This window comes from Agelaius phoeniceus, chromosome 3 (genome assembly GCF_051311805.1).
Source record: "Agelaius phoeniceus isolate bAgePho1 chromosome 3, bAgePho1.hap1, whole genome shotgun sequence".
In the NCBI taxonomy this organism is placed as follows: Eukaryota; Metazoa; Chordata; class Aves; order Passeriformes; family Icteridae; genus Agelaius; species Agelaius phoeniceus.
The window spans coordinates 56,679,252-56,705,231 of record NC_135267.1 but is presented as its reverse complement, the minus strand read 5'-3'; the positions used below and the strand labels follow the sequence as shown (position 1 = coordinate 56,705,231).

The following is a 25,980-nucleotide window of genomic DNA, read 5'->3' as shown; positions in this document are numbered from 1 at the left end:
CAGGCAGAACCAACTCTGCTTTAAGGCTGTGCTCACCCCACTGTGACAACTCTCTGCAAATAAGGTCAGTTAGTTTGGCTACATGATTGCTGTACAAGTCAGTAGTTCTAGGCTGGGAACAAACATTTTATTCACTCACTGTCAAAAGCATTCAGGGATGAAGCAATTTGACATCATCAATTCAGATACTTCCATGAACTTCTCAACCAGTTATAGCCTTGATCATAGCACACTCTTCCCAATAAAGAGAAAAAATCAGATTGTTTATTCTAGCAGATACCGGAGTGAGATTTTTTTTTGTTATTTAATCCCTGCAGTCCTAATTTTATGATAGAGCTGCACCTGAAAAAAGGCAAGTATCCAGTGAGCCAAGCATTTCCTTGCAAGACAACCCTCGTGTCATCTCCTCTCCCCACCCCCAGTCCCAAATTTACTTCTGAGCATTGCCAGAACCATAGAAGTTTGACCTCAAGTTTCTTTCCCCTTGGACATAAGATATCCATAAACACTCTAGTTAAACCTCAACTCCTCTGCATTTTAGGTAGAAATTATTTCTCAAAAAAAAAATAAAAAAAAAAAACTATGAGGTTTATGATTCATCCATTTGCAAACACAGCTCTACCAGAAAAAAGAAAAAAAGGCTAAAGGGATATTTTGTAAGCCATGCACATAGACTAGAAGAGTTCTGAAAACCCAGAAATATTACAAAAAGACCACAAGACTAAATGAAAGTAAGAAAAATATTTGAGAGGAGAGGAGAGGACAGGATGAGGAGGGGAGACAGAAAAGGATCTTTCTATAGTTTGTGCTACAGAGAAGGGCAGAAACAAATATATCAACTGTAGGTCTGAGAAACTGGAGGTGACTGTGGAGGGTTGTACTGAATAGCACTATGCAACATTGTTCTGGGCAATAAATAGTGGCTGACTGTACAGATGTCTCAAATTTTGGAAATTACTCTTCTATGAATAGTCTTCTGAAGCTGGCCTTCTCTACAGCCAGAAAAACCATCTTTGCTGTTGTTGTTTTACGGCTTTGGGAGGGGAAAAACAGAAGCTGTTCTGCATGTTGTGTTTCATTTGATTCCTGAGAATTCAGTAGTTTGGTGGAGTCATTTTGGCTATGACTCTAGGGAAGTGGTCAATCCCCCGAACTTTTATTGACTTGCCAGTTATTTTCTTGTTTTCTGGGAGGACTGCATTTGGAGTAAAAATGCAAGGAGGGCTGGAGCCCTCCAGGACATGTTAGGAAGGTTTGCAAAAGGATTAAGAAGACCAAAGTAGTGGCATTATAGTAATATAAATAAATTGAGATATACAGCCATAATTCAGTTTGGCTATGCATGAAGTGTTATGAGACAAATGTATGTCAGTCTCAAAAACTTAAACACTTAACAAGTAAGATATTTTATTAAATCATATTTAAAATTTCAAGAAGGCATAAATATTTTTGCCTTTATAATATCCTTGAGGTTGCAAAGTCAGAGGGTGTTGTATTTTAATTACTTTTTGTTCGTCATTACTTTTATGCCTCATCTCTTCTGCCAGGAAGGTGCTGTTGAAATATGAGATGTTCCCTATGCAAGTTTGTTCATATGTGCTTTTCAACATGATTCCTTTGCACCAAAATCATATCTCCAATACTCCTGTTCCATTCTGTTGGGATGTTTCTAACAACTACTCTGCCCCAAGCTGTGTTCTCTGCTTGTATGCAACAATTCCAATCCCCAAAGGAATGCAAGGACATGACTCTTCAAGACTGATATAATTTGAAAGGTGTGTACAAAACACTATGGCTGGTATGGAAGAGGTAGTAAAATCTTATGCTAATCTGACTTGCTGCTCTTTGATGCTAAGGACACCTTGAATATTTTCATCAGGCAACTGAACTCCTTTTTCTTCTCTTTTCTTCTCTTTTCTTCTCTTTTTTTTTCTTTTTTTTTCAGACACAAATTTGAGCTGGTCTTCTGAAATTGTTTCGAGAGGGAGAAGGGAGGAGGTTCCTCAGCTAAGTGCTGTGTCTTTCATCATTAGGTTTTGCCATGTAGGTATGCAGAGGATCTTTTGATGAGGTCCTTAACAAAATCAGACCAAAAGCTTTTAAGGAAAGCAAAAAGTACAACATTATCAAATGCTTTACCAGGAAACCATTTGTCTGATAAAATTTCCTTTATCTGATTGATGAAGAAAAAAAGACTTATGGGGAATGTAAATCAAAATGAGAAAGGAGAATGCAAATTGTTTAAAAATTGTTTAACCCAGTTCTAACACAAGCTCCTTTTAGGAGTTTCTTGTTTTGTTTTTTCTACTTATGCAGGGTTGCAAAATTTTCCATGGATACTCATTACAGGATACTTCCCACTGTGCTGAGTGGTGCCTAATGACCATTAGTCATTATGGTGCTAATAGTACTGATTTGCTTTTAATGGGTGCCAAGGTAACTTGCGTGTTTATTCTGTGCAAGATGCTGTGGGCAAGGGGAGGAAGAAGACTTAACAGGATGGCACAGGACTGGGGCTAGTCTGGGCTGCTGCATGGGAGTCATCTTGGATGAGAACAAGTATGTGACAACTGCACCTCTGAATTGTGCTGCTTCTGAGGTAGTGATGGGGAAATCATTATTTTAAAAATCCAACAAACCAACAAGGCAAGTCAACAAACCCAGAGTGTCAGCTTGAAACTCAGGCAACAGCCTAGCAGGAGAATCTGAAGCCTGAGAGGCTGTGGCATTCCTACTTATGCTGTCTTCTCCCTCAAGGATGATCAGAACAACCTGGATAAGCTCCACACCAATCGCTCTATTGATGGCTTTTTTTCCACCAGATGTAAGAGCAAGGTTTGGTGACACACAGTGCAAGATCTGCCCAAGATCTGCAGATGTTATCTGAAAAACCCTAAAGACTTTTGTTTTAAATTATTAGTCCAGATGCAGGTTTTCTGGAAGAATAAACAGGTGACTGTGGATATCCCTTGAGCTGGCAGTGATGTACTTCACAGAGAAAACCCTAACAAGAGGCTGTGAGCAGTAAACTAGTAATTTGCAGGGAAGTCTGGGTTTGGACTGAAACCTCACATCCTACCAGGGATAACAAGAGTATGGTGCTAAAATAACACAGATGCTCCTGAAAATGCTGAGGAGTCAGACTCTGGTCTATACTTAGCACTGTGAAATTGCAGTACAGCACCCACAAACTAAAATTCATTACATGTAGACCTTCTATTTAATTGAAAACTGAGATTTTGGCTATTGGGACATCAGGCTTGTAAGAATAGAGAGAGATGAATGAAACTAAAGAAAAAACTAAGTATTTTTGATTTAAAGTCTGTAAAATGGCACTACTTACTGAAAATGACACACTGTTTATCTAGGTTGGAAAGTAGAGGTCAACAACAGCATTGGTATCAAATGAGCCTTCTGAGGTTGTGACCACAGATGGATGTATACTGTGACTGCCTTCTCCAGCTTCCAGAGGGTCTGGAAAAGATGCTGAATTCACTTTTTCCTTGAGGAGCTCTCAAGAACTAAAACTCCTTTAGAAGTTTCTAAAGCAGAACCATTATGGGTCTAGATATGTGACCTCCAGAGGGTTATGCTGCCAGGAAAAAATGTTGATCTCACTATGGTGATATTTTTCTCCTGCTGACTGAAGAAAAAGGGAAAAAAGAAGAAGAAAAAGAAAAAAGCTTCTTTTCCTGATAGAGTAGTGTATAAAAACATCACTTGTCTTCAAAATGCTGTATCATAAAGAAATCATGGAGTGGGGAAGAACTTTCTATTTACAAGGTGCTTATAAATCAAGCAAGGACCCCAAACCAGTATCACCTACATATTATATATGTAAATATATGTAAATATTAATATTTAAATACCTAAATATTATATATCTAGATCTCTATATAAAGTGTTGACTACAGCTCCTCCCAGAAGTGCCCACAAATAGTCCATGGTTATTGAGTTCAGCTGGTACAGCCACATGTCCAAAGGTTGCTTATATAAGTTTGAGTTTCAGGCTACGCTCTCATGGGTATAGTAGCAAACCTGTCATCACCAAAAACTGAAATCACATGTATTCATGCATTGGATTCGTATTGTGTGCTCCAAGCAAAGATTTGTTTAGTTATGTTTGGAATACTCCAACTTTGGTGAAGCGAGCCCTAATTTGAATAAGTTTGTGCCTAGGAATGTCAGGCAGCTGCAAATCTGTACTGTAGTGCTCATATGGGAGCATCAGACAACTGCTTTTCTCCTGATGTTTAGAAGAAAAATCTGCAGTAGTCTGGAGTTCAACTTTCTGAAAAACTCTAAAATCTGTCCATCATACCTACTGTTTTTCTGCAAGACTTGCATAGTGTCTTTGAAAAAATGTCAGTGATTTGTAAAATAATATGTATTGGTAACACTGTATCCTCAACATAGCTTCTTTATAAAAGAATAAGAACACAAACGTATAAATAATTCTATTAAAGTATCTCTTAAATAACCAGATTCAGCATGAAACTGCCTTTCCAGTTGGTAGATCCTGGCAGAGGGGACACAGCACAGCAATGCTTGTCTTCTTCCCAGGTGGCAGAGCCAGTTCTACTTTGTCTCATTGTTTCACACTGGAAGTTCCTGCTCCGTAGATTTTTTACCAAAGGTTAATACCAAGGGTCAGTCTCTTTCAGCATCACAGCTTTCAGCCTACTTTTTCTATCGTATACCTGTGGCTTCATTTTTTTTACACTTGATCTTGTGGTTCTGCATTTTTTTATTTCTTCTCAAGGCTGTTGTATCCGTGGATGTTATTAATACAATGTCAATAGGTGATATAATTTGCTAATTTTAGGGATTTTCATTTCATTGCTTTTTGTCATATTCCTTTCACAATAAGAATGCTTGTCATTCTAGGTTGTAAACTTGACAAAAACATCCATGACCATGACAAGCAACTCAAGAAATTCAGGAGAAATGTCCAGACAATTTCATGATGGCCATGTTGAACATCGTCTCTTGGAAGTCTTATGTTAGACTCCCTGTTGAATCAGCAGGCAAGAATCTTATCTCTCAACCTATGTACACTTTATATACACACATTTATTTATAAACTCCACATTTCAACAGAATTTTCTTTGCTTTAATACAAGTCATCCTGTGTGTGTGTAAGTGCCTGGGGGCGGGGATGGGAGTGTTTTACATGCAGGAACAAAATGTATAGCATCAGTTCAAAGTAAAAAAAGCTCATCAAAATGCTTAAAAAGTTGTAGACATGGGTATTTTTTTTTCCACCACAAAACGTCCTCCTTCTCAAAAGAAAAGTTACTTCTCCTGTTTGCATTAGGAATTTAGCACTGACTTCAGTGAAAACAGTTTGGGTTCGATATTTTGCTGTGTCGGAAAATTCTGGAGACATTTTCCTTAGATGGAGTAACTGCGAGCAAATCTTAATTTGTGGGAAAGACAGATGTTTCTGTGGTTGTCCAGAAGATGCAGAGATTTGGCACCCTGCTACATTTTTGGTTTTTGTGTGCATTTATAGGCTTGACTGGCTATGCAGGCTGTTTGCATAGGGGGTAGAGCATGGGGATGCTCTCCCTTTCTGCAGAGCAACACATACCCCCAAAGGCATCAAGTTCCTCCTCCTGCTTGCCTTCTGTTTTATGTTTGTTCTGCTAATTTTAACATTATAAACAAGAGGGGGAAACTAAACCCAAAGGTCAATTATGCTCTCTGAATCCATCTGTCCAATTGGGAAAAAAAAAGTAGAGATTGTTCATCTAGATTTAGAATACTGGATGGCAACTGAGCTTTGTGAAGGCTGCACAGGAGGGATGCTCTTCATTTTCTGGCAAAAATCACACAGGCTGAAAACCTATATCCACCAGCTGCTTTCTGAACAAGATCAAGACAAAACAAGGCAGTGAGAGGTAAGGGCCAGGAAGTGCCTTCCTCCCCTCCAAAAGCAGCCGTGTTGGCTCCCACACATAAGGTGCAGAACAGCAGTCATGGGCCTAAACTGCTGCTTCCAAGATCAGCCACTTAACACAGCTTTCTAACAGGAGGAATGATGATGGATCAGAGTTAATTCTACACAAAGGGAGAAGGAGAAAGGAGAAGAGAAAAAAAAAATTGCACTGATAGATATCATAATTGGAAGGCTAGACAGACACCTCTCAGGTCCGATACAGGAAAAAGGTGATCCTGCCCATGAGTCAGGGTTTGGCTTAGGTGGTCTCAGAAAGTTAATTGTTACCTGGGAAGTGCATTACTCAGATAAAGACTTTTAATGAGTTCTGGAAATGTGAAATGCACTTAGCTTCCTGGTTTTATGTTAGTGAGGGTGCTCCCAGATGTTGATAGGAGCAGAGGAGCAAACAGCAAAGATCATAGATCCATAGAATGGTTTGGGTTGGAGGGGACCTTAAAGGTCATCAAGTTTCAACCCCCCTGTCATGGGCAGGGATGCCTGCCACTAGATCAGTTTGCTCAGAGCCCTGGCCTTGAACACTTCCATGGATGGAGCATCCACCATGTCTCTGAACAACCTCTTCCAGCGCTTCAGCACTCTCACAATTAAGAATTCTTTTCCTAATATGTAAATATTATATATCTAGATCTCTATATCTAATATCTAATGCTAAAAAGCATTTAAACTGTCTATGTCCTGTGTGGCAGATGGACAGACAGCTGGAATTGTAAATAATTTAACAAAGATATATATGAAACATAAGCAACCATTTTAAAATGGTACTTTATCCTTAAAAGTACATATGTTAAAAGCTATTCCACCTCACAGAACATCAGCACCAGAGCAGATACACCCAGTGATAAGTAAAAAAACTGAAATTAGGTTTAGTTCAAATGAAAGGGAATTAATTCTTCCCCACACCTGAAGAGACCTGTGTAAAAATGCCATTGCTGAGGTATCCACTTGTGGGACCTGCTATGAATCAGTGCCCAGGATTACACTGCACCTAAGTGCCTCCTTTTGCAGAGGTGCTCATAAAAGAGGGGAAAAGACCACAACCACAACCAAGGGAAGTGAGAAACTCTTTGCTGTAAAGCCTTCTGGCTTTTCCAACTGGTCTAATAAAACTCTTGCCCTCCAGTTTTCTCTCCCAGGACAAGTAAGAAGTTTTTATGAACTTGAGTCAAGGTATTTGGAAATTTGGCAACATCTGCAGAAACCAGCCTGCTGATGAGGAAAAGAAAGCTAAATCAGTCTGCTTTTGCCCTGAGCACAGGGCTGGGTAAATATTCTTTTTCTAACAATGATTTTATTTTTGTCTCCTCAGGCAAGTAATTTAAAACATCAACAGACATGAGTCCAAACTCATCATAAGAATAGCTGAAAGCAAGCTAGTCTTTATTTATACTAGTTTGAGATTAACAGAACTTTTAAAATGCAGATTGTAGGTAGCAAGCAAAAATCCAAAATTATCCTAACCTGAGCCAAAGTCAGGCTGAATCAAGAAAGAAAGCTAGAAATGGTTCACCTCTGTACCTACTGGTCTCAAACTTTGCTTCCAGCTCTGGTGATTAATGTATATCACTTGATAAGAAGAATTTGCATCTCCTCAGTATGCACATTGCATCTCCTCAGTATGCACATCTGAAAGCAAAACCAACTGTGTCTTCTTCTCTAGTACTCCCTGCAAAAGAAAAGAAAAATTCAAAACAAGGACATAAAATGCATAGAATGAGAACTAAAAATTTCTAAAAACCTTCATACAAGTACTCTGTTTACAGTGATCACTTAAATCATAGGCATTTTCCACTTTAAAATGTAAAAAAAAAATTCAAGTATTTGGGAAAAGGCCAAGATGGGAATAAAGCTTAAAAAACCAATACACACTTCTGTTACATTTACATGGCTATATTGCTATTCTCCCCAGTGCATCTTTAATCAGCATTAATAAAATAAGCATGGTGCTTTGTCCTTTCACCTTAGTTAAGGAGGTTAAGACAACAAACAAATTTTTTTTCAAACAAAGTTTTTTTTCTTTAAGATATATACTTTAAAACATGTTTAAGGGCAGCCAGGTTATCATGTGTGCCTGAGGAAATGTATGATGCTGACAGAGGCATGGGTGGAATGTGTCCACCTTGCTCTTGAAGCATTGGACTTGGATCAAGACAGAAAAGTTTTCTAACCCCTTCAACCTGTGCTGGCAGTAATGTTTCCTAGGAACTCATCCTGCTGGCTCAGCATTCCAAAGACAACATCCAGTTCAACCCAAAACTTTTCCTGCTCTAAGTTCCCTGTCCATATTGAACACAAACTGGATTGTCAGTGAAGATGGTTTTATTCTGAATAAGCATTACCCCAATGTAAAAACCTTCCAGCTGGATCTGCAAGATGCTTCTCTAACCCTTTTGCATTGCATTGGTGTCAAAATCTGGATTCATGGAGATCAATACAATGATAAAAATCATTACATTTAAAAGGTAAATAAATGGTGATTAATTTACGTTTCACAGGTGAGAGCAGAATTCTTGTTGCCCTCTATTAGAAAGATGATATAGCTATTGGCTATCTACTTTACAAAAAAAATTTATAAGACTTTGAATTAATTATTAGTATAAAATCAATGTTCAATATTCATGAATTTCCTGCATAGAGGCTAAATTGTGTAAGAGAAAAGCCAGCAAACAACTAACAAAAAGCATGTCACATAGTACAAGGTATACATTAGAAATAGGCTGCGACCTAACCTTTTTATGCCTTTGAGAAATCCTGCTGCCTGCAAATGGACGGGACACACAGCTCTTGCTGGACTGCTCTCTAGCAAGAACACCTCAATGCCAGGATACACCAGCAGGGATAAACCAGGTGATAGGTCACTACCCATCATCAGGCCAAATCTTCATAATTAATTGACTCATTAAGGAACAGTAGAGAAGCGCACACTTGAAAAACAGGATGCCATCCCGAGGCATGGAATCTCATGTGGTTTAACAATTCCAGGTACAGGATGCTGTATCTGGCTTGAGGTAGCACCAGGTATCAACAGAGTTTGGGGGATGAACAGACTGAGGGCTGCCCTGCTGAGAAGGACTTGGGAGTGCTGGTGGGTGAGAGGCTGGACATGACCCAGCAATGTGCACTTAGAGCGCAGAAATCCAGTTGTATCCTGGGCTGTCTCAAAAGCAGTGTGGCCAGCAGGGTGAGGGAGGGGATTCCTTCCTTCTATCTGCTCTGGTGAGACCCTACCTGGAGAGCTGCATCCAGCTCTGGGGTCCTCAGCACAAAAAGGACATCACTCTGTTTGAGCAAGTCCCAAGCAGGCCACCAAGCTGATTCAAGGGAGGGAAAGCCTCTCCTGTGAGAAAAAGGGTAAGAGAATTGGGATTGTTCAGTCTAGAAAAGAGACACTTAGGGATAACCTAATTTTGGCCTTCCAGTACCTCAAGGGAGCCTACAAGGAAGAAGAGGAGAGACCTCTTACAAGGATACATAATGACAGGACAAGGGAGAATGGCTTCAATCTGAAAGAGTAGGTTTAGATTAAATACTAGGAAAAAAACCTTCCCTGTGAGGGTGGTGAGGCACTAGAAGAGCTTGCCCAGAGAAGCTATGGATGCAGCATCCTTGGATGTGTTCAAGGCCAGGTTGGATGGGCTTTGAGCAACCTGGTCTAGTGGAAGGTGTCCCAGCCCATGGCAGGAGAGTTGCAACTCTCCAATCTTTAACACAGACCATTCTATTATTCTGTGACTTTTTAATCAGTATTTCAGTATATGAGCCATGTCATGCAATGGTTTGAGGGAGAAATGGACAAGCTGATATTTAGTAATGGTAGTAAGAGTTTTTAAAAAAGAAAAACACTTGCTGAATCTCTCTGGACTTGGTTAGGTGACTGCCTTCCTCCAGAAGAGGAGGTTCAGTTCAGAGAAGGTGGTAACCTGATGTATCCATGTGCTCCTGCTAGCAGCATTACTTATAGGCCAAGATTAGATTTAGAATTATATAGACTGTGTTTTCTTCATATGTTTGGTCTCCTAATGATGCAAAAAATTTCTGATGAAGTTGCCAAAGTCTCCTAATGTGAGTTTTGGGAATTTTGCAGCCCTACCCACAAAGTGCCTCTTCTACTAGGAAAGTTTTATTACATGAGCATTGTTCTTGGGATTATAAATAGCAGCAAGTTGAAAAAGGTTGGTTTTGTCACAGTATTTGTAGATCAAGTGTGCAGCTCTGTAAAACTGTTTGGATGATTTATTTTAATGGAAAAATATTTGCTGGAAATTGGAAAGGAATAGGACTGCTATTCCTGCACTTCTACTGGTCTGAATGTTGCCATCATGATGGGGTGAGCAGTGCTGCTGAGTGTGGTGTAACTCTGGAAGACAGGATAGCATCGCCACCAGGTTTTGGTAGAAAGTCACAAGGATTTGGGATGTACAGACTTCAGAGCTGCAAAGAAGTAGCAGGCTGACCCTTGAGCTCTGCACAGACAAAATCATCTAGTCCCATAGGAGATTTCAAGAATTCAAGCATTGTTTCTATTCCAACTCTCAGTGTCCAAAATGCCAAATTTCTCTGCATAGGCAAAGTAAAGCTCAGGAGCAATCTGGTGGTAGCTCCAGAGCCATGGAATAGGGATGCCCTGGCCACTGGCTCTGCCAACACAGGACTCCCATGCTGGGCTGGGTGGAACTGCCCACCCTCCATGGCCACTGCAGCTCACCAGAAATAGCACAGCTGTTCCCTGTGAGTGTTACCACTTCTACCAGACCCACTACAGCAAAACTCTGGCCTGTCTTGCCTGACATACTGCAGTGTGTCCAAGGCACTAGATGGTCCTGCTGCTTTGGCTTTTGGCAGAATGACTGAGGAGATCCCAGCCACACAAGTTTGTGTGTGTTGGAGTTTTCTTTCTGTGCCTGTTTGCTGTGAGAGGAGCAGGGGGTTGGACATGCAGGGGCAGGGTTGTATGGGGGGGTGTGCAGCTGTTCCTCTGACAGTCTCTGCAGTGCACACCTATCTCCAGCTCTGCTTCCCTCATGGCATCTGCATCCAGGCTAGTTGGGAAACCCTATCTCTATCTGTTGTGCTGTGTAGCCCAGCATGCTGTGTGGGATAGTCCATCAACCCTCCCTGTACTACAACATCCCATGTTGTGTACAGGCTCCTAAAATGTCATCAGCACCACCCTTACCAAACTGAGAAGTGCTGGAGTACTTCAAAGTACATTTTGCACTCTTTTGTACAAATGCTTATACAATGCATGCTCTGGGAAGCACTAGTTGGACTTCAATACCACTGCTGTGCTTTAAAGGCAGCAATTTTGTACTAGATGTACAAATTTTGTACTAATTTTGTACTAGATTCAATCATTCTTTTGAAGAGCGAGTTTGTCATCTCTGTGTGATTGAAACTTTATCTAGGGGTTTCTAAGAACATAATGCACAGTCTTAGTAGAAAATTAATAAAAAAAACTGCATTTAAGAAACATTCTTCATTCCTCCATCATCCTTGCCCTCAGAAAAGATAAATGTGCACTTTTGGAATTGTCCTAAGGATCCCTCCTTTAGCACACAATTTTACAAAGGCTGAGTGCCCCCAGTTAGGTGCCAAGGTCACACCTTTGGCCTTGGCAGGGCCTATCACACACCTGCAATTTCTCCTTAAATTAATCCATATCCACTTGCAGGTGTTAACGATTTTGTAGAAGAGAATCTAAACACTCAGCATCTCATAATTTTCTGTTTTGTCAGTAATTTGAGTCTGTACCTTTGAAGTTACTGCTGTAATTGCAAGAATAGTCACACTAATCTATTCCCTCTAAAGATTGCTTTCATTTCACCAGTCTTTAAATTTTTTTCCTCTAATTTCTTATGATGCCTTAGGTAAAAGTAATTTTTGGTACTTATCCTTTTGTAAGCATTTTCTTTTCTAAAAGTTGTTTTGTAGTTTGATACATTCCTCACATTACAATGGGTGGCTGTATTCTAGAAACCCTAGTGACACTTGTGAAATATTGTCACGCAAAAGCCAAAAAAAGGGAAGCATTACTAATTTCCTTTATGTACTAATTTGATCGGTTTTTACTGAATTAGTATGCATTTTTGGTTGAGTACCAGGCTCTTTCATTTAAATGGGAACACATTTCAAGTAGCATACCTTCCTTTTAAAACTGATTTTACAGCTCAGAGCTTTCAAGGGTCAATATGACTTCTTGTGGTCCCTAACTTTCCCGTTTTGGGTGCCACGCTTTTTTTGTTTCCTTCCAGATTTGCAGAGGGCTGGGGAACATTCCTCCAAGAGCATCTTTCTGCTCGTTGCTCTCGCCCCCGCCGCGGCGGTGATGCTGTGAGCAGGGCAAGGGGAGGCAGCTTCTGCTACGGGAGCGTCAGGGACCGCATGGCCGGGCTGGCCGAGCGGCGGTGCTGCCGGGGATGGCTGCGGGGCCGTCAAGGGACGCGAGTGCGGTTTTGAGATGTGCTTTTGTAGCCGTCTCAGTGCAAACCACTCGGGGGGGTCCCCGTTTTCCACTTAAAATGCAAAAGAACTCTCCCGACGGGGGATCTCCTGCTTAGCTCCGTCCGTCCGCCGCACCGTGCGCTCGCACTGAGTGAGGAGGCGGCCGAGAGTGGGGAAGCGCTCGTTTGCCTCCGGGCTTCCTCCCGTGAATTCTTCCAGCGGAGTTAGAGTTGCCGGGAGGCCGGGGAGGTCTCCCGTCCACCGCCTTCCCTCCGCTCCCTCGGTCAGGAGGAGGGTGTTGGTCGCTAACGCGAACTCCGAGCATCTCGGCGAGAAGCCCCCGAGGCCAGTGCCCGGCAGGTGCTCCCGGCGCGGCGGGGTCCGGCCCAGCCCCGACGGGCAGCGCCGGGCCGGGGCGGGGGCGAACAAAGCGCTGCCGAGGGCGTGCTGCCCCGACGGGGCCGGCGCGGAGCCGCCCGCAGCGGGGGCGGGGTGACCGGGGCACCCGGCCCCCCTTCCCCACACACACACACGCACAGACACACAGACACAGACACACAGCCCCCGCACACGCACACCGCGCCCGGACACACGCCGAGACGCACAGGCGGCCGCTGGTGCGCGGCGAGAGGATGCGGCGGCTGCGCCCCTGGGCGCTGGTGCTGGGCGGGCTCCTGTGTGCCTGGGCCGGTGCCGGGGCCGGGGCCGGGGCCGGTGCCGGTGCAGCGGCGCGGAGCTACCCGCACAGCGCGGTGCTGGACGGCGCGGGCGCCTACCGCCTGCGCTGGGGCCGCCGCGGCAGCGCCCTCGCCCTCCGCCTGGAGGTGCGCACCCGCGGCTACGTGGGCTTCGGGCTCTCGGCCAGCGGCGGCATGGCCTCGGCCGACATCGTGGTGGGGGGCGTGGAGAGGGGCCAGCCCTACCTGCAGGTAAGGCCCTGCTCCTTCCCCTCGGCCGCCGAGCCGGGTCCTCCTTGTCCGCCCACTTTCCCCGCGCTGTCGCTCTCTCGGGACGCCCTTCTTTCCCTGCCCCACGTTTCTGCTGCAGCCTTCTTGTCCTGCATCCCTGTACCTCTTTACTTCTTCCTTCCACTCTTCGGGTAATCCCTATTCTTCTGCTTTCCTTTCCCCTGGAGGAGACAGTTCTTTTCGATCCTCTCTTTGCCAACCTTCCCTCTAAACTTCTACATAGATTTCGTTAGAGGTGTCAGGTTTCTTTGCTCTTTATCCAGAAGATGTTAACAGCCCTATCCTCTCTCCTTTGGGCACTCTCTCCTGCCTGCCCGCTGAGCCTAGACCCGCGGAGGAGAGGGATGGGAGGGCAGAGTTTCTCCCAGGGAGGTGTGGCACCTTTCCTTTCACCTTGCTAACAGCTGGTGGAGCTTGGCCCTCCCGGTGCTGCCTGAGCTTGCTCTTTCTCATCCCCCCGGCATGAGGGCAACATCCCACCAGCTTCCAGGCCTGCTGACGTCCCCTTCTGCTGGCGCACAGCTGCTCCTGTTCTTGGTGTTCCTCCTCTCCTCCCCTGGAAGTGTTTTGACCCAGAAGTTGCAGAGTAACCACTGGGAGGACTCCTGGTACATGTCCTTGGTCTGGCAAAGCAATCTCAGAGGTGCCCAACTCTACTGGTATAATTTCCTTGGGATGTTTCTGTAGTAGTCTGGATATTGTCAGGGCTATGTCTGGAACAGGAGTGTGGAACAGTGGCCTTGCTGGTGCTTACAGCAAGTCATCCCCTCCAAGAGGGACTGGGGGCTGGTGAAGTAGGAGCCGTGACAGGGGAGGGGACCCACACCTTTCCTCCCATCTCATCAACCTGAGATCCAGCTGGCAGGAGTTGCTCTGGGGTCAGGGGAGCAGGGACAGCTTGTCCCATGGATGACTGAAAAGGCAATCGGGCCTGGAATGACATGTTGTCATCCCCAGATGCTTGAGTCAGAGGTGCAGTTTAAGAGCAGAGTGGTTGTTAGAGTATGGCCTAGGAGAAGTCATCTGTCTTTCCTTCTTTATGCTAGAGCTAGATGATCTTTCAGGCTGCTGCTTAAATTTAAGAGGTTTTCCCATAAGAATATGGATTTTCTATTAACAATTCACCATAAGAAAACAAAATGCAGAATATGATCTCCCTACTGTTTGTCAAGGTTTTATAAAATCAAAACTTTTCCAGAAGAACTGAGCTTTTGGTACAAATATTTTCCTTTAAAAATGTCTTTTTCTTTTCTCCATTCATTTGCTGTATGAAGTTTAGGCAAATATTTGTCTTCCTTAACTGCAGACCAGTGATTTTCAGAATATTGCTTTCTCCATATTTCAAAATGAAGATAATTTTTCTTGAAGGATAAATAAAAGACTAATAATAGTAAAAAAACCCACTCTAGGCTGTTCATTGAGCAGTGAGCTCTTCACTCACAGAATGAAAGGCTTTCTGAAAGGCTTTGCAATTCAGAAGACACACCTATTAACCATTAAAAGAAACCCCAGCTTTTTTTTCTGGTGAGTTCATAGATCCTGTTAGGCTAAAGCAAGTATTTTAGAGAGGCATCCAAAGACATCCAGTGGTGGAGGATCCATCACTTCCCTTGCTAGTTTGTGTCAATAACGGGTTTCTTCTGTTCCTGATTGCCAGGATTAGTTTGTCTTGGTTTAGCTTTCAGCTATGCATTTTCTCTACTATATTAAAAACTCGACTCCCCTTGCATACCGCCTTCATAAAGTTATTTATATACTGCAATTGAGACAAGTCGCTGCTCCATTTTCTTTTTTGTTAAATAAATAGATTGAGCTCTTTAGCATCACAGGACATTTCCCCCAGCACTCACAGCACTTTTGTGGCTCTTTTCAGCACCCTTCACAGGTTTTCAATATCTTTAAAAATGGCCCCATGCTAACTCCATTCTTCCACCAGGTTTTATCCACCAACATTCTGTTACAAATAGAAAAGGACTGTAGCAAATGCCCACCAGTAGAAACCTACTGATATTTTTCCTGAAACACTTATTTAGTACATAAATTGTTATACTAAGAGCTATGAGTTATTTTGTTGCACTTTTGAGCAGGTAAGAAGAAATACTTTTGTTATGCTTGCTTGCCACTTGAGGCTTGCTCCATCCCCATTCCTTCTTCAGTTCTAGGGAGCATGGTTTCTTTCTAAACTGAACTGAGGTTTTTTTAAAAGTTGCTCGGTTAAAATTTTTCCATACTTGCACCAACAAGGAACGGCCAGAAACAAAGATGATAAACAAAATTTGTTCAGAGGCTTTTTCTGGTCAGGCAGCAGGGATTGCTAGAAAATGAACAAATTGTTCTAGGATGTTGTTTCAATAATATCCAATTCTTCACTCTACTGGACAAACAAATACAGTTAATATTTTAAAAATACATTCTGTGTTAAGTGTATACCATCATAATTTAGATTATTACTACTGAAAAAGATTTTTTCATAGATAGCACCCTTGAAAGATGTGGTTTTATGCCTAGCTGAACTCCATGAAATATGTACACCCTATAATGAATGAACTTACTTTTCTTTTTGGTTTTAGAAATATGTTTTTATTCCATGACCATCCGTTGGAAAATGTACATCGTGGTCTAAACTCTTAGAGGGGTCATTTTTTGGTTTCTTTGAAAGTTTTGAGATGCTTGTTAGTGGCCTGACATTCAGATATTCTGAAACACCTTTTTAGCCTTTCAAGTGGGCATTGAAATTGCTAGTCCCTTGGGTCAGTTTTGCCTTTTTTTCCCCCCCCAAATTCTCTCACCTTCTTTAAAAATAGAAAGTGTTCTCAGAGGTAAGAGTTCTCTTCTGGGAATAAACATGTAAATATAGTTAGACTACAGCTGCCAGTTCGGGTAAAAGCACATAATCCTGTCTGTGGAAGATCCATGTATTGGGGTAGAGGAAAACTGCCAGGTAGTTTTCAGAGAAAAGAAAAAAAAATGTTTCCTCTGGCATTTAGTCTTCATCCTCTCAGAGCAAGTAAATGCTATTACCACCATCAGCAGCCTTGAAAAAACTCAAAGTCCTGGATATCCTGGGTTGGATTTTACTTTCTCAGTTTTCAGTGTATCCTGAACTTGGGTGCAATGACCTGTTTGTTTTGGTTTGCTTTTTTGTGTTGGAGCTGTATTTAATCTGAAAAGGTGTCTGACATAAGGAAAGGCTAAAACAGTTTGTAAGCCTGTGGCTTAGTTTTGTCTAAATATATCAGGATGGAAAGTGTTACGATGTCATGAAAGAAGAAGAAAAAGTTTTTTGAAGAGCATTGGAATGATCAGGGAATTATACATTTACAGTCCTAACATTTAAGAAGTTTGATACTTGAAATGGGAACCTTGACATATTTTGGGAAGACATAGAATGGATATGTGTATACATACATGCATGACTTAGTGCTTTGTCATGAGGGAGGCACCTCCACCAAGCAGAAGGAGAAAAAGGAGATCAGTGAACAGACTGTTCTCACACATTACTGAGAGCCTGTGTTGTCAGAGCAGCAGATTGTGTAGTGTTTGGCTGAGCATGTTTGAGAACAAGAAGATGCCCATGGGGGTCGGTATTGGAAAGCTGGGAGCTGTCTTTGTCTCTATAGGGAGGAGTTGGACTTAGGAGAGCTCATTCTTAGCAAAATGTTACCTTGAAATATTTCCATGGTCATTTGCAGCATGTGTTACTCTTCATACAAGATCTTGGGGCAGCCTTAGATTTTGCATCTAGTTTTCTTCATTCTTTTCTTTTTTTCTTCTTTTTTTTCTTTTCCTTTTTTCCTTTTTTTTTTTTTCCCTAATGCATCTCTTTTGTGCTTATGAATTGACACAGCATGCATTTTCTTGCTAGACCCATGCCTTTTCCTTGGTCTCCACCCCTGTCTGGAATTGTGCATCCCCACCCACAGCACGTAGCTTCTGAGAGCCCCATTTTGGGGAGAGTAATCCTCCTTGATGAATGCCTATTTTGTGCAAGTTATACAAGAGGGTTGCATTGTTAGAATCTTCTGTTGAACTTGCACAAAAATAGTCCCTACTCAGGGTGAATAGGGACTGTATGTCACTAAAAAGTACTTTATTATTCATTAGAGCCTTGCTTGTTAACTGTCACCCAAACTAAAGAATATCTGTTATCAAATGTATCCCATAGAGTTAGCTTAATTGCTCACAGGGAAGTACTTGGAAGAGATTTTAAAGGACAGAAAACAGTGAGCATTTTCAGTACTTAACGATATGCCGCTTTTAAGTGCACTCATGCCAACAGCAACAAAAGAAGTGTTTAGAAAACAACTTGAAAGGCACCAAGAGAGAGATGCGAAGCGAGTGCCACACTGACATATCTCAGTCGGTGTTTTGTTGGAGGTATTTAATGCCTTTGGGCATTGGGGCAGAATCTCCAGATGACTAATGTCTCCCTCTTGGCTTCAATGTGGGGCATAAAGAGACACTCCAGTGTACATCTCCACTGGCTGGGTGCTTTGTAGTTCCCTTTGAGAGGTACAATAGTTAGGACAAGGAAGCAACAGTTGGTGAACAAAAGATGAGAAGAATTCTGAAGCTTGTAATTTGCAGGCCTTCAGGGGACTGTTTTCAAGTGTTTGGTTGGGATTGTTTTTCTTTTTTCTTTTTTTTCCTTTGTCATATTTTTTGTTCTCCTTTGGATTTTGGAAACACCAAGAAAATGAAATTTTCTCACATCTCCCCAAAAATATGGAATTTTAGCCACTGTGAGTGATGCAAAGACTTAAAATAGTGGGGGGATGATTAAATTCCCCATATAAACAAGTACCACAGAAGTAGGAAAGGGAGGAAGGGAGATTTTCTAAGGCAGATCCAGAAATTTTGGGAACAAGCATCCCTAATTGTTGTGCTTGAAAATCCCCTAAGTGTTTTTAATCTTCCTCATAATTGAAGTAATTAAAATAATTAAACCCAGAAAACTTGTACTGAATAAATGTGGCTCCTATGTAAGGAATGTTCCTTGTGATAAACTGCAGTTCTAAGATTGTATCGTGCAGTATCTCCTCATTACTGATTTTCTTTCCCTTAAAACACTTTGTTACATGTTTTGTCTAGTCTCTTTCTGTTAGGACAGCCTTTAATCTAGCTTTATATTTTCTGATATAACTGGAATATAAACTCTTGAACTGACATTTATTCTTGATGTAAAGACTTGTATAGGGCCTTGGGACTCCACCACAATGTCAAATTATCCATGTCAATATGCAATGTCATTGTCATGGGGTGACTTTATGATGTGGAATTGTATCCCCATTTGTCTTTTCAGCCCAGAAATAAGTTTTGCACCTTTCAAACTAGATCTGAGAGTGAAGGGGGGGAGAAGGAGAAGTGGTGGATTGTCTGAGGTCACTGTATTCAAAAACATAGAGATGAGAGCTTCAGCATTCCTGCTCACAGACTGTGTTGCCTGCAGCATGAACAGCAGGAGAGAGCTCTCCTTTGCTTTTGAGTAGGTTTTTTTTTTGAGCTACCTGAGGCAGAGAAGTACCTTGGACTGTGGCTTTTCTTTTTCTTGGAACTGACTGGCCATGCTCTGGATCAAAAATCCAGAACATCAGGAGCTCACACCTGTGGCCCACTGGGGCCCAGGACACGGCGTTTTCCAGCACAGGAGGGACAGATAAGAGACTGAGCAAGCCAAGCTACAGCCCATCACAAGGACTCCCTGAATTTGCCATCTCTTCAGGACAGCAAGAGGTTTTATTGTTTGTTACTATTCAATTTTTATGCTTGTGAATACTTTGTTTGCTAAATAAACAGTTTTCTTCCACTTTTCTCCCAGGAAATCTTTTCCTGAACCAGCTGGGGGAGGGGCAGCTTGAATCTGCTTTCTAGAGGAACGCCTTTGGAAGTTTCCTCCCAAATTTGTCCTAAACCAGGACAGTCATATTTCAGCCTGTAGCCACTAGTGCCTCTTATACCTTCTTGTGCTAAGTTAGACAGGTCTCCACACTCCAGTGTTTTCATTTGTGTGCAGAGAAAGTGATGTGTTTTACTTCTCATGAATTTCAGAAAAACAAAGGGATGTCACTGCCAGCTGTAAGCCACCCTGGGCACCATTTAACTGGATATAAGAAATATACAGAAGTGTATTAAAGTCTGAATGAGAAAAGGCATATTTATAAATAAATAATTGTGTTTCATGTATAAAAAACCACAAGCCCTCTTTTGTGAAGAAAATATATGAACATGTACACACACATACAGGCATTATCTGTTTCTGTAAATACACAAATGGAAATGTGTGTCTTTGTGTATATGTTTATGTTTGCATTTAAAGTACAGACACACACAATTATTTGTTAGAGATAAAAATTTTCTGTCCTTGTCAGAGTTAGTAGTACAACTGAAGTAAATAATCCACAACCTAGTACATGTCAGCTAGTTTAGTTCCTGGAGTTGTACCAGGAATTGTGTACAGCTTCTCAATACTGCCCATGTGAGAGAGATCCAGGCTTCCTAGCAAGGACTGAATCACTTCTACTAATCTGCTGTGTAGATAAGAAAGCAAAGCCCAAAAACCCAAGCCCAACCCCCCCAAAAACCCGCCCACCCAAACAACCAGAAGCAAATAAAAAAACTCCTGAACAAAAAACCAATGCAACATGCCCCCACCCCCCCTCAAACTAATAAATCAATTATAAACAGACTGCCCATGGGACAGTGGCTGTGAACTTACTGATCTCAGTTACTTTAGGAACTTACTTTAACTACTTGATTGCTGTTGTTGTACCCTTTTGTATGGTTATTTTTTCATTTGCAGCCAATCTCAAGATTGGTTCAGTCAACTGGAATGCTCTCAAGGTGTTCTTACACAGAACAGTGATGCTTTCAGGCTCCTGCCTCATGTTTGGCTGCTGTGAGTGGGCTCTGCTTTTCCCCAGCATAAGAGCATAGTAAGATCTTTGCCTGAAACTCAAGCTGAAATTTATTTGAGGTTGCAAAACAGTTCGGTTTGCTTATTTGTAAACTCATGCTCTGTTTGGTTCTTGCCAAATACAGTGTAAAACCAGCTTCTTTTAGGTGGTAACATCTAGCGTGTACTGGAACCTTGAGTAGCAGGATTCCATTTAAATTGAACGCAACAATAAAAAAAAGAGAAATGTTAACCACAGTTATTTTTTTGGAAACCCAGAAAGGCATAACTTGGTGCTTATTTCAAACAAATGTTTGGTTCCATTCTTTTCCTTACCGTAGCAGTTTATCCAGCCTATTTATACTAAGATAAATCCTCTCGTACACCAACTTTCATCTTTGTTACAGCTTCATGATCCTTTTTGCCAGGCTACTCTTTGGTGCTGGTCATTGGCATCAGCTTGGTAATTTGGGGATTGTCCTAGAGTGACTTTATGATGCTTGTATCTGAAATTGTCTGTTCTGTTCATGCTGGATATTAAGTTCTGCACCTTTAAAAGTAGATTGAAGTGGGGAGAAGGGTGGAATGTCTGGGGTGACTGTATTCAAAAGCAGAGATAAGAGCTTCAGCATTCCTGCGCACTGTGGTGTCTGCAGCATGGAGAGAGCAGGAGAGACCTCTCCTTTGCTTTTGGTTAGTTTTTAGCTAGCTGAGGCAGAGAAGTTCCCAGGACTGTTTTCTTGGAACTGATCAGCCTGCTTTGGACCAAAAAATGCAGAAAAACACCGGGAGCTCACACCTGTGGCCCACTGTGGCCCAGGACATGGCATTTTCCAGCACAGGAGGGATGGATAAGAGACTGAGTAAGCTGAGCTAAACCCCACAAAAAGGACTTCCTGAATTTGCCATCTCTTCAGAACAGCAAGAGGTTTTATTGTTTGATATTATTCATTTTTTATGCTTGTGAATACTCTGCTAAATAAACAGGTTTTTTCCACTTTTCTCCCAGGAAATCTTTTTCTGAACCAGTTGGGGGAGAGGCCACTTGAATCTGCTTTCTAGAGGAACCCCTTTGGAAGTTTCCTCCCAAATTTGCCCTAAACCAGGACAGGGATGTTTCAAATTCCATGGATTTGCTACAGAACATCAGTGAGGACAAGTGGAAACTCAGCTTATTTTCCTGTCATTGCCCGTTCCTGACTTGTCCCTTTTTCCACTTTTGAGTGTTAGACTGGTGCTGGAACAGCAGTGATGGCCCAGTTAGAGAAAGGCAGTGCACATAAATGGGGTGGCTGAGTTTCTCACAAGCTGAGCTCATGAGGTGATTACTGGATGGGGCCACAATCTGAGAATTATTTTATGCTCCTTGAGGTTGAAAGGTGATATATATAATTTAGGACGGGAAATTGATATCATAAACAAAACAATCTTGTACATTGAAAAGATCTGGGGGGAGAGTCCCATAAGCACCTGTTTCAGTGTGTGATGACAGCTGGTGGGGCTTTTGGGGTCGGGCTTCCCTCTGCAGCTGTGCTTGCATTCTCGAAGGAGAAACCAGCGTCTTTTCACATCCTTAAGAAATTACTCTCCCTGACTGTTTGTGGAACAGAAATCAGAAACCATATATACCACAAAGTATTTTTTTTAAGAAGGAGAGTGGCTAATGGTATCTGAAAAACTGTATAACATGATCTGCCTCACATCTGGAAAAGAGCATACAATATCTTGTAATGTCAGGAAGATTTTTCATTTTCCATATGTTGTTTCAACTTTTAGGTAATATGAGGAAGGAGATACTTAATTATTTGATGGATTGCATAACTTGTCCAGAGTTCAATATGCCATTTTTTGCAATATTATCAAAGGAAGTACAATAAATTTAATTTTTTTGCATGTAAACAATTTACATACCTAAATCCTGAAACAAACATCTTTGTAATCATGTAGGATGACCAATAACACTTCTGAAGCTTTTTTAAACACTTAGTCTTTAAAGGACCAAAAGAAAAATATAGTGAATTCATTCTTCTCTTCAATTCTTATACTTCTGTAAAGCTGATGAGTAGTTTGAAAACTTTATTAAACATATTTTTTGTGTGTATAAGAAACTGGAGAACCTGGATGCAAGTGCAGAATCAGTATATAAAACCATATTGTGGGTTTCTCCACATACATGTGAGTGTTTTAGAAATCCAGTTTTCAGGACTTTACAATTATTGTAGATCTGTTGGAATTTCATGAAATTCAGGGGACATGTATCAGTATAATCTACCCTACAAAAGACACAGGTTTTCTGGCTAACTGTCTGGGGTAGCAAAACCAGATCTGTGTAGGAAAAGATTGCACCATGTTAGAGCCTTTTTCTGCTTGTTGGGAAGGATAAACTGTTCCAGTACAAAGCCCATTTTAGAACTATCTGTGATAGATATCAAAGCACTGTAATGCTGTGGATTAAAACATCCCACTCCTTTCTTTACAGAATTAAATAAGTAAAACTTGTGAATTTGGATGAGCTCTGTGTTATAGTAGTCTGGGCCTGAGAGAGTTTCAAATTAAATTTATATTCCCTTAGTTTAACTGAAACCCAGATGCCCAGTTTACCCTCTCTGGGCTCTGGTAGATCCATCCTCTGTACTGCCACATTTCAAAGGCCTTCAGAGCTATATAGCTTTTTCCCTTGACTAGACAAAAGAGTGGAGTGTAGGCAGTCCAAATGTGATGGTTTTGATTGCATTTGCACCAGGACTTTTGGCAGCAGGACTTTATTTTTATTTTTCTACTCTGAAATGAACCATAGAATATATATAACAATACAGACATATAGCTAGATAGATATATGCAACATTTTTTTACTTTACCAGATTGCAGATTTTTCCAAATTGTGGCTGAAAAAGATGTGGCATCACAGATTGTCACTTTGTTGTCATTTTTGAAAACCTTTTGTTCATTCTGTTTTGTACACAAACACATCTTAAAGGCTTTTAAGCTCTGATGAGTAAATTGAGCAAAGTCTACATAGTTTGACTTAAAATCTTCTGTGTGAACAGAGAGGGATTCATTTGGTTCCTGGACAATGTGGCATTATTTTGTTTTAAAACTGGAACACAAACCATTTTCATGTGAGAGGTTGAGCAATCAAATTTTGAGTTGTTCAGGCTTTTTGTTTTTGCTGTTTTATGTTGTTGTTCTTTGTTTTGTTTTGGGGGATTTTGTTGGTGTCTTTTTTGTGTGACATAATTTGATTTTATTTTTATGATGAACATCTGGATAATTTTCAACAAAGGAAGTAAAAATAGCATTAACTACATAGAGCCACCAAATAATTTCAGTGAAATCACTGAAATCAGCAAGGTTCTCTTCATTTTTGACAGCAGGGGTGGGCACCCAGTGCCTGAGCAGGCAGCAGTGTGAGTGCTCAGTACAGTTCTCATCCCATGGGGAGCAGCCTGGTCCTCTCTGGGGACCTGGGATTTGGGGCCACCTTCCCCAAAGCATTCACCAGCAGCCACAAAATGGGCCCCTCTTGGTGAGCCAGAACTGTGACCTGTCTATGACTGTCATCCAGCTGGGTGAGATAATTACACTGACAAGCACATTATCAAGGCATATCTGAGCTTATACCTTAATTACAGAACTTCTTTGCATCGTTGTTGTATTCTTGCCTCAGGCTCATGGAAATCAGGACTATATCACAAGAGGATTTTTTTCTGGTTAGAGCTGTGTCCTCTAGACTTGTGATGAAATTTTGAAGCTCACCACAAAACATTTGAGTGTGCACATCTTTTCTTCACATTTCTCAGCTTCCCTTCACACTGGTTTCAGGCAAAGACTTTGAGTCTGTTCACATGAGCAAAAGCTGCTCTTGAATTTGTATTCCTCAATATTTCAAAGTGTAGGGGCATTCACTTAGAATGTCTTCCTCCAATTTGAGGTAACATTTAAGCAAAGATATCACAGTTAATAAAACTGATGTTCACAGGGTTACAATTCTTGTCCAGGCAAACGCTTACTAAAAGATGGAAACAGAGATTCCACAAAAGAGTGTTTTCAGAGCAGGAATTGTATTCTGTATAGGCAATACACTGCCTCATTCCAAGTTCTGATGCATGGTAAAAGTGGAGGGTTTTGATCCCATAAAGTATCTATCTTCAAAGAACCAGCGCAAAACAACTCTTATTATTTCTGTCTGGAAAACAGCAAATCCAAGTTATTTCTCTAAACAAATACAACTCATCAGTTCACTTTCTTTCAGGTCCCAGGCCTGTGTTTTGTTCTTTTTAGTGATTATTTTTCCATTTGCCTATTCTCTCATGTATGTACTTAATCATTTGTATTTGTAAGAAGTGGTGACAGGAAAAGAAGAACTCTCTGGTGTCTTGCCCACACACAGATTTCTAGGGTGGAATTAAGTTTAAGATTACAGCTCCTAAATGACCCTTTAGTGAATTAATGAAGTTTCAGTTATTTTTTTTACTGCTATCAAAATACTTGGACATAATCTTTTACTGTTTTTCAGATGGTTACCTCAACCTTAATGAAAGGGGAAAGTTAAAAAGTGAACAGAGGTCCAAGCAGATACAGAAATAAATGCCTGTTGGGACCAGACAGTGCTGCATTATTTTGCAAAGACACCACACAATTAATGGTGTCTGCCAGTAGCCTGTTTGGCATGAGAAATACATTGCTTACTTTCTACCCCAAAGACCCTTCCCAAAGCAAGCAGAAACAGCCTAAAACTCAAAGGAGGGTGACCAGAGGAGGTGCATCTGAGGCAGTGGCCAGCCCTTCCTAGGTGGCCAGGGTGGGAGGAGAGGGAGGGACGGGTCCCAGCTGCGCGGGGCTGCAGGAATCCGGGGTGAGGAGGTTAATGACCTGACATTGCTGCCATGCTACTCCTTTGTGCTGGACCTCTGCAGAACCCTGGATGGGAAGCATCTTTCTTACAAACAGCTCCCTTGCCTCTTCCAAAACCTCAACCTAATCCCAGCAGCTTTTGTATGAAATGAGCACTTTTCGTGCTAGTTAAGCCGTAGGGTTTCTGGTTCCAGTCAATGTTCATTCAAGAGGTTTGTTTTTTGTGGGAAAGAAAAAAGCATAGGAAAAGTTGTGGAAAAAAGGAGTGACACTATTGTTGATGCAAGTATTAAGTGAATTTCATTCTCTCTGTAATTTCTCCTCTGTAATTTATGATCTCCCAGTTATGATAAATGAAGCTTCTTGGTTGCTGGGTCCAACCTTTATTTCTGCAGTTACATACAGGCAGCATGTTGCTAAAATTACTTAAAGCATTCTTTAAGCTGTTTATCAAGGAGGGTTGCTTTCTTGGACATTTTGTATGAAAAATAGTTCAGTGCCACCTCAAATTTATTGTTTATTTCAAAACTGACACTGCAGAATTTTACATGTTTTGAAAAAGGCTTCAGTACTGGACATCGAGTTTCATGTTTAATATTAGATTTTAATAATGGGCCACCTTTCTTTCATAACAGGATTATTTTACAGATGAAAATAGAGTACTAAAAAAGGACCCCCAACAGGATTACCATCTGGAATATGCCATGGAAAACAGTACACATACAATACTGGCTTTTAGCAGAGAGCTGCACACTTGTGACACAAATGACAAGAGCATAACGGTAAGAATCTCTGACTGTATGTAGACAGGTGAAGTAATTAACACAGGATAAATGTGTGTGTGCTTATTAAGCTGGTAATTA

The 25,980-nt window shown here is 41.5% G+C and overlaps 1 protein-coding gene across 1 annotated transcript in view; it reads left to right on the top strand.

Moving 5' to 3' along the window:
• Positions 1–12,572: 12,572 nt before the first annotated feature.
• MOXD1 (monooxygenase DBH like 1) overlaps positions 12,573–25,980 on the top strand; it is a 49,650-nt gene continuing 36,242 nt past the window's right edge. The window contains exons 1-2 of the mRNA XM_054630486.2: positions 12,573–13,332; positions 25,753–25,899. Of these exons, the coding sequence (XP_054486461.2) occupies positions 13,036–13,332; positions 25,753–25,899 (444 nt within the window). The 5' untranslated portion in view covers positions 12,573–13,035. The remainder of the gene's footprint in view (positions 13,333–25,752; positions 25,900–25,980) is intronic.